Consider the following 13,645-nt stretch of genomic DNA (forward strand, 5'->3'; position numbering starts at 1 on the left):
TTTTTTGGTTTTTCGGGCCACACCGGTTTGATGCTCAGGGGTTACTCCTGGCTTAGCGCTCAGAAATTGCCCCTGGCTTGGGGGGACCATATGGGACACCAAACAAGATTTCAAGTGAAAACCACCTCACCTCTTGAGCACTTCACTTACAGGGATAGTAGATAGAAAAAGATGACTAAATACCAACCGGCTCGCCTTTCAGTCCTCGAATTCCTTTTGCTCCTGGAATTCCAGGGATTCCATCAAAGCCCTTTCTTCCAGGAGGTCCTCTGAGTCCAGAATCACCTGGAGCTCCAGCTTCTCCTTCTGGTTTTGGCTTCTCACCTTTCTCTCCTTTCTGTCCAGCATCACCCTGAGCACCCGGGAGCCCCTAGATGGCACAGACTAGAGTTTGCATTGGGTTGGAATAAAGATGTTATTGTTTTTAGAAAAATACCGAACAGAGCTAAGAGTCGCTCATGATGGGACCTAAGTCTCACTTTCTCTTACCCTTCTTCATACCCAACATCTATTTTTTTTTGGGGGGGGGCATGCCCAGCAATGTTCAGGGCTTAATTTTGGCTCTGCCCTCAGAAATTACTCTAGGTAGTCTCAGGAGACCATATGTATGGTGGGATCAAACCTGTGTTGATTTCTATACAATGCAAATTATCTACATACTGAACTATTACTTTGTTCTCCCACACCCAATATTAACAAGAACTTTTGTGTTTTAAGGGACATGGAATTGTTTTTTCTTTTTAAATATATATTTTGGTACTCTAGTATAACTTTAAGCTCTTCTTTTTTTTTTTTTTAATGGACAAGGTTTCAGTGAAGACTGTTCTAGGACACAAATTTAAGCATACAGAAAATTAAATTGAAGGCCTGGGAAACAATTTTTAATCATTTTATATTTTAATCATTTATGTCACAATCACTGCAAAGTGTTAAGTACGTCTATATTTCTTCCAGTAATCTCATACTCGTTTGCAGTCAATTTCTGGTCCAAAGCATTGTTCCAGGAGATTACTAATCTGCTTCTGTCTCTAATACTATTTTAAATAACTATATGATCATTCATTCCTCCATATATCATGCATTTATTTTCCAGATCAATAGATATCATCTCCTCTTGTCAGATACCCAACTGATAAACTACAATGCTTTAAGTTTGAAGCTATTCAAAACCAGGAAATTGTTCTTACCGGAAACCCAGGAAGACCAGGATTCCCTGGAGGCCCCTGGCTTCCTTTTCCCCCAGCTGCCCCTTCTCCTCCTGTAAATCAAAGAATTACTCATTGAATATGCTTTCTGGCCAGAATAATTCAGTGCATGAAGAAGATAGGGTATTCTTCTGTGTAAAGAAAGGGAATTTCCTGGGCAGGAGGTGGCACAGCAGTAGGGCATTTGCCTTGCAAGTGTCTGACCTAGGACAGACCATGGTTAGATCCCCCTACATCTCATATGGTCCCCCAAGCCAGGAGCAATTTCTGAATGCATAGCCAGAAGTAGCTCCTGAGTGTCACAAGTTGTGGCCCCCAAACAAAAACAAAAACAAAAAAAGAAAGGGAATTTTCATCAGAATAATAATGAGGGGAAAAATAACTGAAGTAGAAAGTACTATTAAAAAACAAACGAACAAGAACTTCTAAATTTTAGCACTTTAAAACACTTGTAGAGATTTTTTTCTAGCTCAGGTTCTATCCATTCCAGATAGAATCCAGAGAAAAGGAGGGCTGGGCAGCAAAGACAGGCATGCCTGGAGCTATTGCATTCTGGAGTTTTTAGTCTGACTGTATGTAAATAGACAAGAAACATAACATAGACCCCAGGTTGCTCTCAGAAATATTTAAAATGTTTGTCCCTTCCAAACTTGAGCTCAAGGTTAATTAAAAAACTAAAAACCAGGATAAAAATTGTACTTTGGGACTGAAGATGCAGATTTGGTTTTTTTGTTATTGTTGTTGTTTTTGTTTTGTTTTGGGGCCACACCCAGTGATGCTCAGGAGTTACTCCTGGCTATGCGCTCAGAAATCACTCCTGGGGATAGAACCGAGGTCTGTCCTGGGTCAGCCACGTGCAAGGCAAACGCCATACTGCTGCACTATCGCCCCAGCCCTCAGATTTGTTTTTCTGTGCCACAAATTTCCGAGTTTCATTTGGAGCAGCTTCAGAAGGCTGTGCATCAGAGAGGTGACCCTGATGCTTCTCCCCCCGTCTTCCCCCCCAGTACTGTAGGATCTGAGCAGCTCCACATTGTCAGCTCTAGCTGAACCACTTGCCAGTGTGGCAGAGAATCACAATGGTTTGAACACAGCTTGGGTGCTGCCCAAATGCTAATTGATCTCATTGTAAAGACATTTCAAATAAAAATTTAATTTTTCACCTTGAATTTTCCTAACATTACATTAAAAAAGTATACAATTACTTATTTATAAAATAATATAGGCCCATTTTCTTTGAATAAACTTGAATATAGATTTTTTTTTAAATCTGTTTTTGTCTTTTCGAAAAACTTTGGAAGATTTATTTTCAAGGGACCTCAAATGTTGAAGAGTAATGATAGGCTACAGTAGGTTGATGCCTGTTTGTCACAGCCCTCAGTGTCTCTCTATTTCTCCCATTACTGATGCCCTCTGTGAATATTTTTTGAGCTACTGTTCCTTACAAACCTGAAATAGGGTGACAACTGAGGATGGAAAAAATAAAATGGAGAGGACAGTGTTTTTTAGGTGGGAGAGAAGTCACTTCTTTTCTTTTTCTTAATTAACAAAATAATTTTATATCATTTCTATTTAGTAAGAATACCTGTATACATAAAAGAGAATTGACAAAAAATGCACATGGATTCCGAGACAGAAGTTTCCTGTGGGAAATAAATTTGGAGTAGGAAAATCCCAAAGAACATTTACATTGCATGTGTTTATGCATAACTTGAAAAAGTATTACTTGCATTTTATTAACATAAGATATATATTTTGTTCGCTCTTTGATTGGGGGGGGGGATGACACTTGACTGTACTCAAGGTTTTCTCTTGGCTCTGTGCTCAGGCAGTAATCCTGGTGGTGGAGAGCTCATTTTCTTAGGTAAGGAAAGACTCGAATGTACTCAGTATGGCTACTTCACTTTTCCCAGTGAAAAGTGATTGCTAGCTAATCTCTAGTAAAAACCCGAATTCACCATTCCTGGAAAAAATATGATTTGGGGGCCGGAGCAGTGGCGCAAACAGTAAAGCGTCTGTTTTGTATGCACTAGACTAGGATGGACCTTGGTTTGATCCCCCGTTGTCCCATATGGTCCCCCAAGCCAGGAGCAATTTCTGAGCACATAGCCAGGAGTAACCCCTGAGCGTCACAGCGTGTGGCCCCCCCAAATAACAAAAAGTAAAACAAAACAAAAACATGATTTGCTAGAGTGTGGCAACAAAACAGGATGGGGCGTGGCCTTGGAGCCGAGGAGCTAGCTTTTATGCAATTATATTAACCAATAAGGCTTTAAAAAAAAATCTCTCTGCAAATCCATACGAATCATAGCATAAAATCCTCTTTTTGCTTCAGTCTAGTTTTTCTTTTTCTTTTAAATTACACACCCATTTGTCTGTACCTGGGAGTCCTTTTTCACCATCCAGTCCCGGCAATCCTGGGAGACCCGGAGGCCCTTGGACACAAGGACATTGTATACATGGAAGGCCTGGTTCCCCTGCAGAGATAGCATGCCTGGGTTATTCAATGTCCTCAGAAAGGACAGATGTTTTTATATTTTTAGTTTTGGGTCACAAGTAGCTGTTCTCAGGGAACCATATGGTTTGATAGCAATTAAATCAGGCTTGGCCTTGTGCGAGGCAAATGCTTTAGCCACCATTTCAAACACATTTACTACATCAAATCATTTTTTATGTAATGATAGCCACCAGTGCATTAAATATATAAATAAATCATTCACTAATTACATAACTTTCTTCAATCTTCTGAGTTTCTTAGAGTTCTTAGAAAATTCCAAGAAATTAATATTAATCATTCACTAATCTAGCATCTTTTCTTCAGTGCAAAATAAAACCCACTTTCTAAGATAACTGGTGATTTATTGCATACATACATGTTAAATAGGAATTGATTGACAGATAATGAAATTTTTATGCAAATTCTTTGGGAGAAAAAGCCATACCTGGATTGATGGTTGTATGAGATCATTGTTGTCTCAGGGAGAAAATAAATCTGAAGTAATGGTGATGATGAGAGTGGCTTCAGCAACTAATAGACTAGGACTATTGATTTAACTAACCTTTGGGTCCCTCAACTCCTGGGATTCCTTGGGCTCCTATATGTCCTGGATGTCCCTGATCTCCAAGAGGGCCTTTACAATAAACAACATCACCTACACAAAGACAACACAAAGCAAGACAAATGCCAGTTTTAACATTTATTGAACTGTCCTTTGATATGCAAAAGTATTTAACAATAAGCATTATCCATTATGCATTACCCTATCTTTGTTTTGGAAATCATGTCTTCATTTACATTGTTTTCCTCCTGCATCTGAAAAGTCTAGAGGCAGCTGAAAAGGCTGATCGTTTGACTATTTCTTCCTTGTATATAACACACAGCCAATATTTGACACTTGTGTAGTGGTTCTTTGAAAACTCATTATATACTTGAAAAAACATTTAGATTCTGTGTTTTATGGTACCATTAATCATGTTTTTTCATGCACATAATTCCAACATCACACCCATCAACATTGTACCCACCTCTCTTCTCTAAGCACTTCCCTAAGCACCTCCAAACACTCTTTCAACCCCTGCTTCCCAACTCAGTTCTGTGGATCACTTTTCCCATTGGATTGCCTTTGGCCTTTTAGTTATTACCTTGTTGTGTATCTTTAAGTCTAAGAGGGAGATCATTCTGGTATCTCTCCCTTTCTGACAGACTTCACTCCTTATGATATCCGCTAGTTCCCTTCATGTTGCTACAAATTGCTTATATATACTCCGTTGTGCTTTGAGGATAGATGCTAAAAGTGTTATTTACTGGGTCATGCAGTAGTTGTATTACCGTTTTCTTTTTGGATAGATTCCATATTGCTGAAAACTCAATCTATACTTTTCCTCATGGATTCAACCCATGCCATCTTAACTCATCTTTTTAATTACAACAAAACTAACACTTCAGGATCTTTAGACAGTTTGATTTTCTCTTCTGGATATCTCATAAACTTTGGGATTGCCCGATATATTAAATATGCTAAAACATACAGAGTCAAAACCTCAGTTTTCTGTTCCTCGCCTGTTCCTATTTATCAAGTTTGTCCTTAAAGCCGCAATTCAAGAAGATTGTTCTCAATCTGCCACATATTCTTCCTCTATAGTTATTATGAACAGCAGATTTTCTTAAACTTATAATTTTTGTCTAGTCTTTCCAAATACAGGTAAGAAAAATAATGTGAATGAGGTTAAATATTTTAACATAGATCCTATCCCTGACCCAAATTTTAAAGCGACACTTCCATAGTGAAAACAATGAATTGATTTAGAGGAGGTTGTGTTTTATAACTGCTTGACTCTGAAAGGGAAGCTTGTGGATAATGCAGTTCTCTGCATTTATGAAGATAACTGGAGAGCGACCATTAAATTGAGATCAGTTTTATGCTTATTCTAGTACTTACAAGTACTCATATTTGGGACCACACATAAAAGTGCTCAGTTTACTCCTGGCTCTGTGCTCAGGCATCACTTCTTGTGGAACTTAGTGGATCATATGGATTGACTGTTGTCAATTGAATTCAGACTGGCCATATGCAAAGCAAACATCCTACTTGCTCAAATACCTCTCCAGTTCCTATTTATAAATAATCTTAAATATTTATAGTTACTCCTAATTTTTCAAGTTCACTTAAGAAATATTTGAGGTTGTACAATGTATCTGTTACAGGATGATCAAATAAAATAAAAAGACAACATAAACAAGCATTAACCCTTAATCTCAAAGAACATAGATACTAATAGGACCTGACAAAGACAAGACAATGTGAAGACCAATGGAAGCCTAAGCTTTACAAGACAATGTCTAAATACTAAAGACTTTCCCAACGATTCTTTTGGAATTTCTAGACTTATAAGGATATTGTCTACAAATAAAAACTGCTTGTTTATTTTTTTTGGACCACACCTCAAATGTTCGGGGTTTACTCCTGCCTCAACATTCAGGAATCACTCCTGTAAGGCTAGCCGGACCAAATAGAAGCATACATCAAACTCAGCATAGTCACATGCAAGTCAGTGCCCTACCCACTATACTATTGCTCTAGTGCCCAAAAAATATTTTCTTTGAAGTTCTGGGCAAACCTATGCTTTTAATTTGCACTGAGCAAACATATGTTTGCCAATATCAATATGTTTTCCAATATCAATATGGTCTCCTGAATATTCAGGAATGATCTCTAGCCACAGAGCTAGGAGTAAACACTGAACAATGCTGGATGTAGTCCAATAAGACAAAAACAAAGTATGAGGCAATTTCATATTCCTTAGCTTCTCTATCTATCCCACAACAAGGAATATTAGGAGACTCTGGGAGAGGGTGAAATCAGACCTTCAAGTACCACTTAGAGTCATCAGGTGCACTTATGAGGATTCAGAACCATTACATCTGAACCCAGCAGCATCTTGCCTCACTTCCAGGCACTCACCTCCCACCTCTTGCCACAGGATTACTTGTAGATGCCAGAGATGTATGGAAGTGTATGAGGTGCATATATGTTCATGTGAGTGTAAGGTCATTGCACTACAGACCACTGGGGTCTCATCTTGGATCCATGAGAAAATGGAATTGGTAGATACACTCTTATCTTTTTCTCCTAGGCAACAAATCATTCAGAGATAAAATTCTGCAATCTTAGATGAAAGTCTCCAGAGAATGAGCAAGCAGTCATGCTTTGGCCAGGCCAAGCTGACAACAGTGTCTCCTTCCCTGCCCTGCTTTCTTCACCTCTGCTCAGTACCCACCTTGGAAACTCAGGCTAAATCAAAGCCAAGTTCTACTCATCATCCCAGAGATTAGGGCTAGGTGAAAAGAGGAACCAAAGAAAAAGCTCATAAAAGCCTTTGCATCCAATGGCCAGACCTACATACATGGACTGCAGCCACACATTATGCATGCTCATGGGACAAAATGCACAAAAGTGGGCATCTTTACCTGGAGGTCCTGGAGGTCCGGGTCTCCCTGGAGGGCCTGGTGAGCCAGTACAACCTGGGGCCCCAGGCAATCCCACTGCATCCCTTCCAGGGGGTCCTTGCTCTCCTTTCCTTCCTTTCATGCCTGGAATCCCAATAGTTCCTCTGAGGCCAGGCAGAGATAACCCTGGGAGAAAAATCATTTTATGATAGATATTTTTTCTTTTCTGATCAATAAATTATTTTTATTTTAGTTGTAAAAAGGTTTATATATATATTTTTTTAAGAAGGTAGAAAAGTTTATTGGAAGGTAGAAGAAACTCCAGATATGAGGAGAACATTAGCATAGGAATAAGTTCAGATGATATGTTCTTATTTGTGAAAGTTGCCCCATTCAGAGGTTGATAAAGTAAGTCCTGCAAATAAGCAGGGGCTCTGCATTTAGCTTAAACTTGATAAAACAGTCAACATCTAGCAAAGCTCAAGGAGCCCTATTCTGCAGAGATTTTACCACCAGGCTTTGGGAGAGCCAGAGTCCTTCTATTACCACAGGCTTACAAGCGATTCTTCAACAGATATTATGTCTGTGTTTTTGAAATCATCAAGATAAGTATATCTCATCAAGTCAAGTATATCTTCAAGGCCATGCACTTGATTCTTGACAGCATTCTAAGGAATAATGGCTAGAAAATAAGTCCAATGTGACCCCTCTCAATGTCCCCTCCAAAGAGACACACATATGGGGAATAAGCAGTCTAAATGACTTCCTCCAAACAGTTGAGCTATGAAGGCATTATCTCTGGATCTGGAAATGATTCAAATGAACCAGGAGCCTGTCTTACCTGGGGTCAGACTTCTCAAATATACTTTTGCACCAGCTTAACTTTGTGAGAGACCCACTGTTAATAATTCTATTGCTACTTTTCCATGCCCAGGTAAGTACACATATTTATGTTTTTAAACTAGGGTATTATAATATTTATAGTATTCAAACTTTTAATATAACTTTTTAGAAAGTTTAAATTCTAACGGCATTTGGAAAAATAAAACCAATGACAGGGCTTATCCAGTCTCTGCTATTTTTTGTTAGTTTCACAAAGTGATAAATTATAGTTATGACTGAGACCACTGTGGAATCATCCTAACTCTCTTAAGAAACACTAGCTCTAATGGATGATCTGCTTTTCAAAGAATTGGTTACATATCTATAAACCATATACTGTTATATGTAATACTTGAAATAAAAATAATCTATGTACCATTATGCAACTTAGGATACATTATAGAAAAGATTATTTTACCAAACTAGTATGATTAAAATGTTCATTTCTGTTTCTTCTCTGAGTTAGTTTATCCTGAGTTTCAAGGCTTTTGCTCACACATCAAATTGACTCCTTTACTTTGTATTAAATACAAAGATTATTTCCATATTATTTAATGTTAGATTATACTTCGTTTTTTCACCATAGGTCACAAAGTCAATCATAAAGGTGTTAGAAACAGTTTTATTTTTTATCAATTAATGAAGCAGCTGTCTTATAGAATTAAATGCAAATTAACAAAGAACTTTATAGTCTCCATTTTTCTAACATTTTATTTTCTTCCTCCCTCCCTCCCTTTCTTCCTTCCTCCTTTCTTTCCTTTGCTTTTATTTATGAAGCAAGGTAGTTTTTCTTTTTTTGGTTTTTGGTTTTTGGGTCACACCTGGCAGCGCTCAGGGGTTACTCCTGGCTCCATGCTCAGAAATTGCCCCTGGCAGGCTCGGGGGACCATATGGAATGCCAGGATTTGAATCAATGACTTTTTGCATGAAAGGCAAACGCCTTACGTCCATGCTATCTCTCTGGCCCCAAGCAAGGTAGTTTTATTGAAGCTTACTTAGAAACATGTGAGGGGAGAGAAAGAGAGGAAATATGTGTTCAAGGAGATCATGGGTTTCTCCAGAGTGTTAAAAGCAGAGACCTAGAGACAAAGCAATATGATGCATGTTCAAGGGAGAACATGGGTTTGAAGATCAAGCTTTTTTGTAGCTTTCTTTGGGTACCCTGAGAACGTGTACATACCAGGACTTCCTGGAGCTCCAGGTGCACCACTGGGACCTAGGAATATACAACAGCAATAAATTACTTACAAAGTAAGTAAAATTTCTCACTTTTGCAATCTTGAGTGACAATATAATACTTAACCATAACATTTTATAATTTTTCTCTGCTTCCAGAGAAAAGTAGATAGAGAGAACTTCATTATTAGAAAAATTGTCTGAGGCTGGAGATATAGCACAGTGGTAGAACATTTGCCTTGCATGCAGCCGAATGGTAGGGACCTGGTTCGATTCCTGGCATCCCATATGGTCCCCCAGCCTGTCAGGGGCAATTTCTGAGTGCAGAGCTAGGAGTAACTCCTGAGTGCAGCTGGGTGGGGCCCAAAAATCAATAGATCAATCAATCAATCAATCAAACAAGTTTAAAAAAAAAAAGAAAAATTGCAAAGAAGTAACTAATCATAAATGCATGATGCCCAGAGGGAATCTTTCTTTCTCTTTATTTTGTAAACACTTCAGTAGAGCTTAATTGGGAGCCTACTCTGCTTTTGGGACTTTATGGGATGGTTCAGATGCAATAAATTCAACATTTTGTAATTGCATGCCCCTTGCAGTTTAACCTGATTCATCTGAGAACTTTCTAGTTATACATTGCATAGTATTCGATTTTGGTCTACAGATGAGTGACTTAGAGCAAGCACAGGAGACTTAAAAAAATTATATCTGTATTATCTATTCATTATTTATCCTGAAATACTTCTTTGAACTCTTGTTTATATTCATGTTTTACCTTGATCAGTGGTTTTTTATTATGACTGCATATATTGGGCAGCTTTTACAATCTGCCCAGATCTAGGGATATCCTTTAGACAATTAAATCAAAATCATAGAAATGTGGCCGTGAAATGGCCATTATTAGAAGTCCCTAACAATAGCCAGAAACAAAAGATCTTGGTGTGAACTTTTCTGACGGATGAAACAGAGACTAGAAATGACATTGATTCATGGTGTCAGGCACCAGAAAATTAGAGCCGAGGTCATCTTCTGGACATTTTATCAAATGGACACTTTCAGAATCTCTGCTATGGTTTGGTTCCCACTGAGATTGTGAATTCCCTAACCCTCCTCCAATAGTTCCAGAGCCACTCCTGTGTTTTCTTGCCAGACTTTAAATTTATGCTTTTGTTCATAAATTGAGTTTCATTCCCTTCTATAGTATATACCATCAATGAGCTTTTCATATGAAAATGTGAAATATAGGAGACACTATAAAACATCATTCCTTATGGACACAGAGAGATCTTTTCTCTATTAATGCAAATGTTGGGTCTCTGGATGTGTTCCTTGTCATCTTGAAGAAAAGGAAGAATTTAGTTTTTCATGATCAGAGAAAGACAGCAACCAGATCCTAAAATGTCAGGGAAGATCTTTAGGAAAACGTATTCTCACCTTGTGGGCCACGAGCTCCTTTGGGCCCTGGTGGGCCTGGAATTCCTTTATCCCCTTTTGCATGGTATGTATCATAATATTCTGTCTTAAAAGAAAAAGAACAAAAGGAAAGAAAGGCAAGCTATTTATAAAGAATTGACCAAATGTGATTAATGTGAATCAATTGGTTTCTTTCTTTGAATGTATTGCTTTTTATATTTTCCTGAATCCATTGTCTTATGCGTTGTTAGCAGGAAAAGGGACAGCCACAGATAAAGGTTGAATAAGTTTAAAGATATAATAAAAATTTTATAAATGAGAGTATACACTTTCACTATAAATATATTTTAAGACAAACCTAGCTCACATACACACAAACACTCGTATATCTACGTTTGTGTGAATGACCCCTGATTGTGATGACAAAATATTCACTTGCTATGCTGACACTTATAAACTCTCATAACTTTAAATTTTGTTTTATTTTACTTAAAAATGTTCACTTAAGAGCCCGAGTGATAGTATATCAGGAATGGTATTTGCCTTGCACATTGCTAACCCAGGTTTGATCCCCAGCATCCTATATAGTTTCCTAAGCCTGCCAGGAGTGATTTCTGAGGGTTGAGCCAATATTAGCCCCTAAGCATTGGTGAACCCCAAACAAACAAACAGACAAACAAAATGTTCACTTAAAATACCTCTCTTGGGGCCAAATTCAGGCATCTATATGGTCCCCTGAGCTTGCCAGGAGTGATTTCTGAGCAAGGAGCCAGGAGTAACCCCTGAGCGCTGCAGGGTGTGACCCCAAAGCAAAAAATTTTTTTTCTTTTTTTTGATTTTTGGGCCACAGCCAGTGGCTCTCAAGGGTTACTCCTGGCTCTGCACTCAGGAATCACTCCTGAGGGGCTCTGGAGATCATATGGGATGCTGGGGAGTGAACCAGAGTGTGTCCTGGGTTCTCCATATGCAAGGAAAATTCCCTACTGCTGTGCTATCACTCTGGTCCCACTTAAAAATCTTTTTTTAAAAATAGACAAATAGTTTTAGAAAAATTATGAACATACTTATGATTTATAATGTTTTGGAATTTTGGTAGATTAGCTTTATTTAGCTATATGTGTGTAGGTATCACCACTTGTACAAAATTTTGAAAATATATTTTATATGTGGATGCAAAGAAACATAGTAATGGAACAATAAATGACCAAAGTAATCAGAGATTACTCTGATTTTAAAATCAGAAATTTTATCCATAGAACTGAGCAAACTTGGGAGGAAGAGATTGGTGGGTGGATATTCAGGGACTCTAGTGAGAGAGTGGGGGCTCTCTGGTGATGGGCCTGGTGATGGAATGATGTATATATGAAAAGTATGACTAGTAGTACTGTAAATTCTGATGCCTCATAAAATGGTTTAAAATGCGCTAAGTGTATCTCACAGATGTGCAGTGGATCTACTCAGTTGTTCCCTTAATCAAGTACTTTCTAAGTAGAACTTATTCTGAACTCAGCAGTGGCAAATTTATATAGAATTAAGCAGAAGAAAAGACAAAAACTAAGGTAAGAAAGCTAAGAATTCCACTGAAGTGCACTTAGCAAGACTTTATTTGGAAGAAAGAAGACAGAACAAAAATGTAAAACTCTGCTGTGCATTTTCAAATGCTGTATAGGATCAATAATTTTGTCATCACAGTGATGTAATACATCCTGTGTATTAATAATGGCCTTTCTCACTTAGGCACTCTTACATCATACCTTTTTTTATTTTCCCTTAGATAACTCCTTTACAGTATTTTGCATCTGAATCATTTGCTTGTGGTGACAAACTTCTACAATCCAAATGCTCAACAACAAATGAGTGAATAATTAAGTTATAGCATATGTACACAATGGAACACTATGCAGTCACAAGCGAGGATAAAACCATGCAAGTCATTGCAGCTTGGGTGGAACTGCAGAATACCATCTTAAGTGAAGCAAGTCTGAAGGAGAAGGACAAAGACCAGATATTCTCAATAATTTGCAGTATATAGAATAACCAGACAAGGGGATGGACGTTTTCAAAGACACAAAAAGCTTTGCCCTAGATTACAGTAATGAAAATATCTAGGAAGAAGAGAAATAAAGTGTAGAATTAGGTCTGGAGGTAACATTAGGGCTGTGGTGTGGGGTCTTGGGCACATTGATGGAATAGAGTTGAGGCATTTGTATACGTTTAAACCACTAAAGCCAACATTTCTGAAAGCATAGAACCTAAACTTCAGTAGCAAAACCTAAAAGTTTATTCCTCAAGGATGTGGAATGAGGGGCCGGAGGGGTGGCGTAGCATAGAGCCTTTGCCTTGTACGTGGCTGATCTAGGACAGACTGCAGTTCGATCTCCGGCATCCCATATGGTCCCCCAAGCTAGAAGTGATTTCTGAGCGTATAGCCAGGAGTAAACCCCTGAGCGTCACCGGGTGTGGCCCCAAAACAAACAAACAAACAAACAAACAAAAAAAGTGGAATGAGGGTTGAGAGAGAATGTGGGAACATTGTTAAAGAAATGTGAACAGTGGTGGTAAAACTAGAATTGGAATATTATGCATCTGAAACTCAATTATTAACAACGTTTCAAATCAGTGTCTAAGTTAAACGGTCCTCACTGTTAGTTTCTTAGTTGATTACTAAGCAGAGGAATCTGATAACTGCATTTACAAAAGGACACCCCATTTGAGAATTCTGCTGCCATGAACCTTCTGCCGATGCTGCTTAATCATAAATGGCAGCTCTGCAGGGCTCACTGAGGAGCTGAGGAACTGGTGTCTTGTAAGGCAAGGGAGGAAGGGTGACCAGAACTCAGACACTGGGTCTCTTTTATTTATCTAAGAGCCATTATATGGAATGTGGCCAGTTTGCAGTCAGGAGTATCTTGACATTATATCTAGGATGTGCTGGGGGAGAAGAGCTCTGGCAGCTACAATAGACATAGGATTGGGGTTATTGGTCATTGCTGATTTTGCAAACAAAATGAGATGGAGCTCTTGG

The 13,645-nt window shown here is 38.4% G+C and overlaps 1 protein-coding gene across 1 annotated transcript in view; it reads right to left on the minus strand.

Annotated features, from left to right (window-relative positions):
* The window catches only part of COL4A3 (collagen type IV alpha 3 chain), a 151,166-nt gene that overhangs the window by 42,661 nt on the left and 94,860 nt on the right, over positions 1-13,645 (minus strand). The window contains exons 19-25 of the mRNA XM_049768301.1: positions 10,642-10,726; positions 9,215-9,250; positions 7,174-7,338; positions 4,265-4,357; positions 3,587-3,682; positions 1,188-1,258; positions 188-370 (exon numbers count right to left, since the gene is read on the minus strand). Coding sequence (XP_049624258.1) covers positions 188-370; positions 1,188-1,258; positions 3,587-3,682; positions 4,265-4,357; positions 7,174-7,338; positions 9,215-9,250; positions 10,642-10,726 — 729 coding nt within the window. The remainder of the gene's footprint in view (positions 1-187; positions 371-1,187; positions 1,259-3,586; positions 3,683-4,264; positions 4,358-7,173; positions 7,339-9,214; positions 9,251-10,641; positions 10,727-13,645) is intronic.

Source organism: Suncus etruscus, chromosome 2, assembly GCF_024139225.1.
Source record: "Suncus etruscus isolate mSunEtr1 chromosome 2, mSunEtr1.pri.cur, whole genome shotgun sequence".
NCBI lineage: Eukaryota > Metazoa > Chordata > Mammalia > Eulipotyphla > Soricidae > Suncus > Suncus etruscus.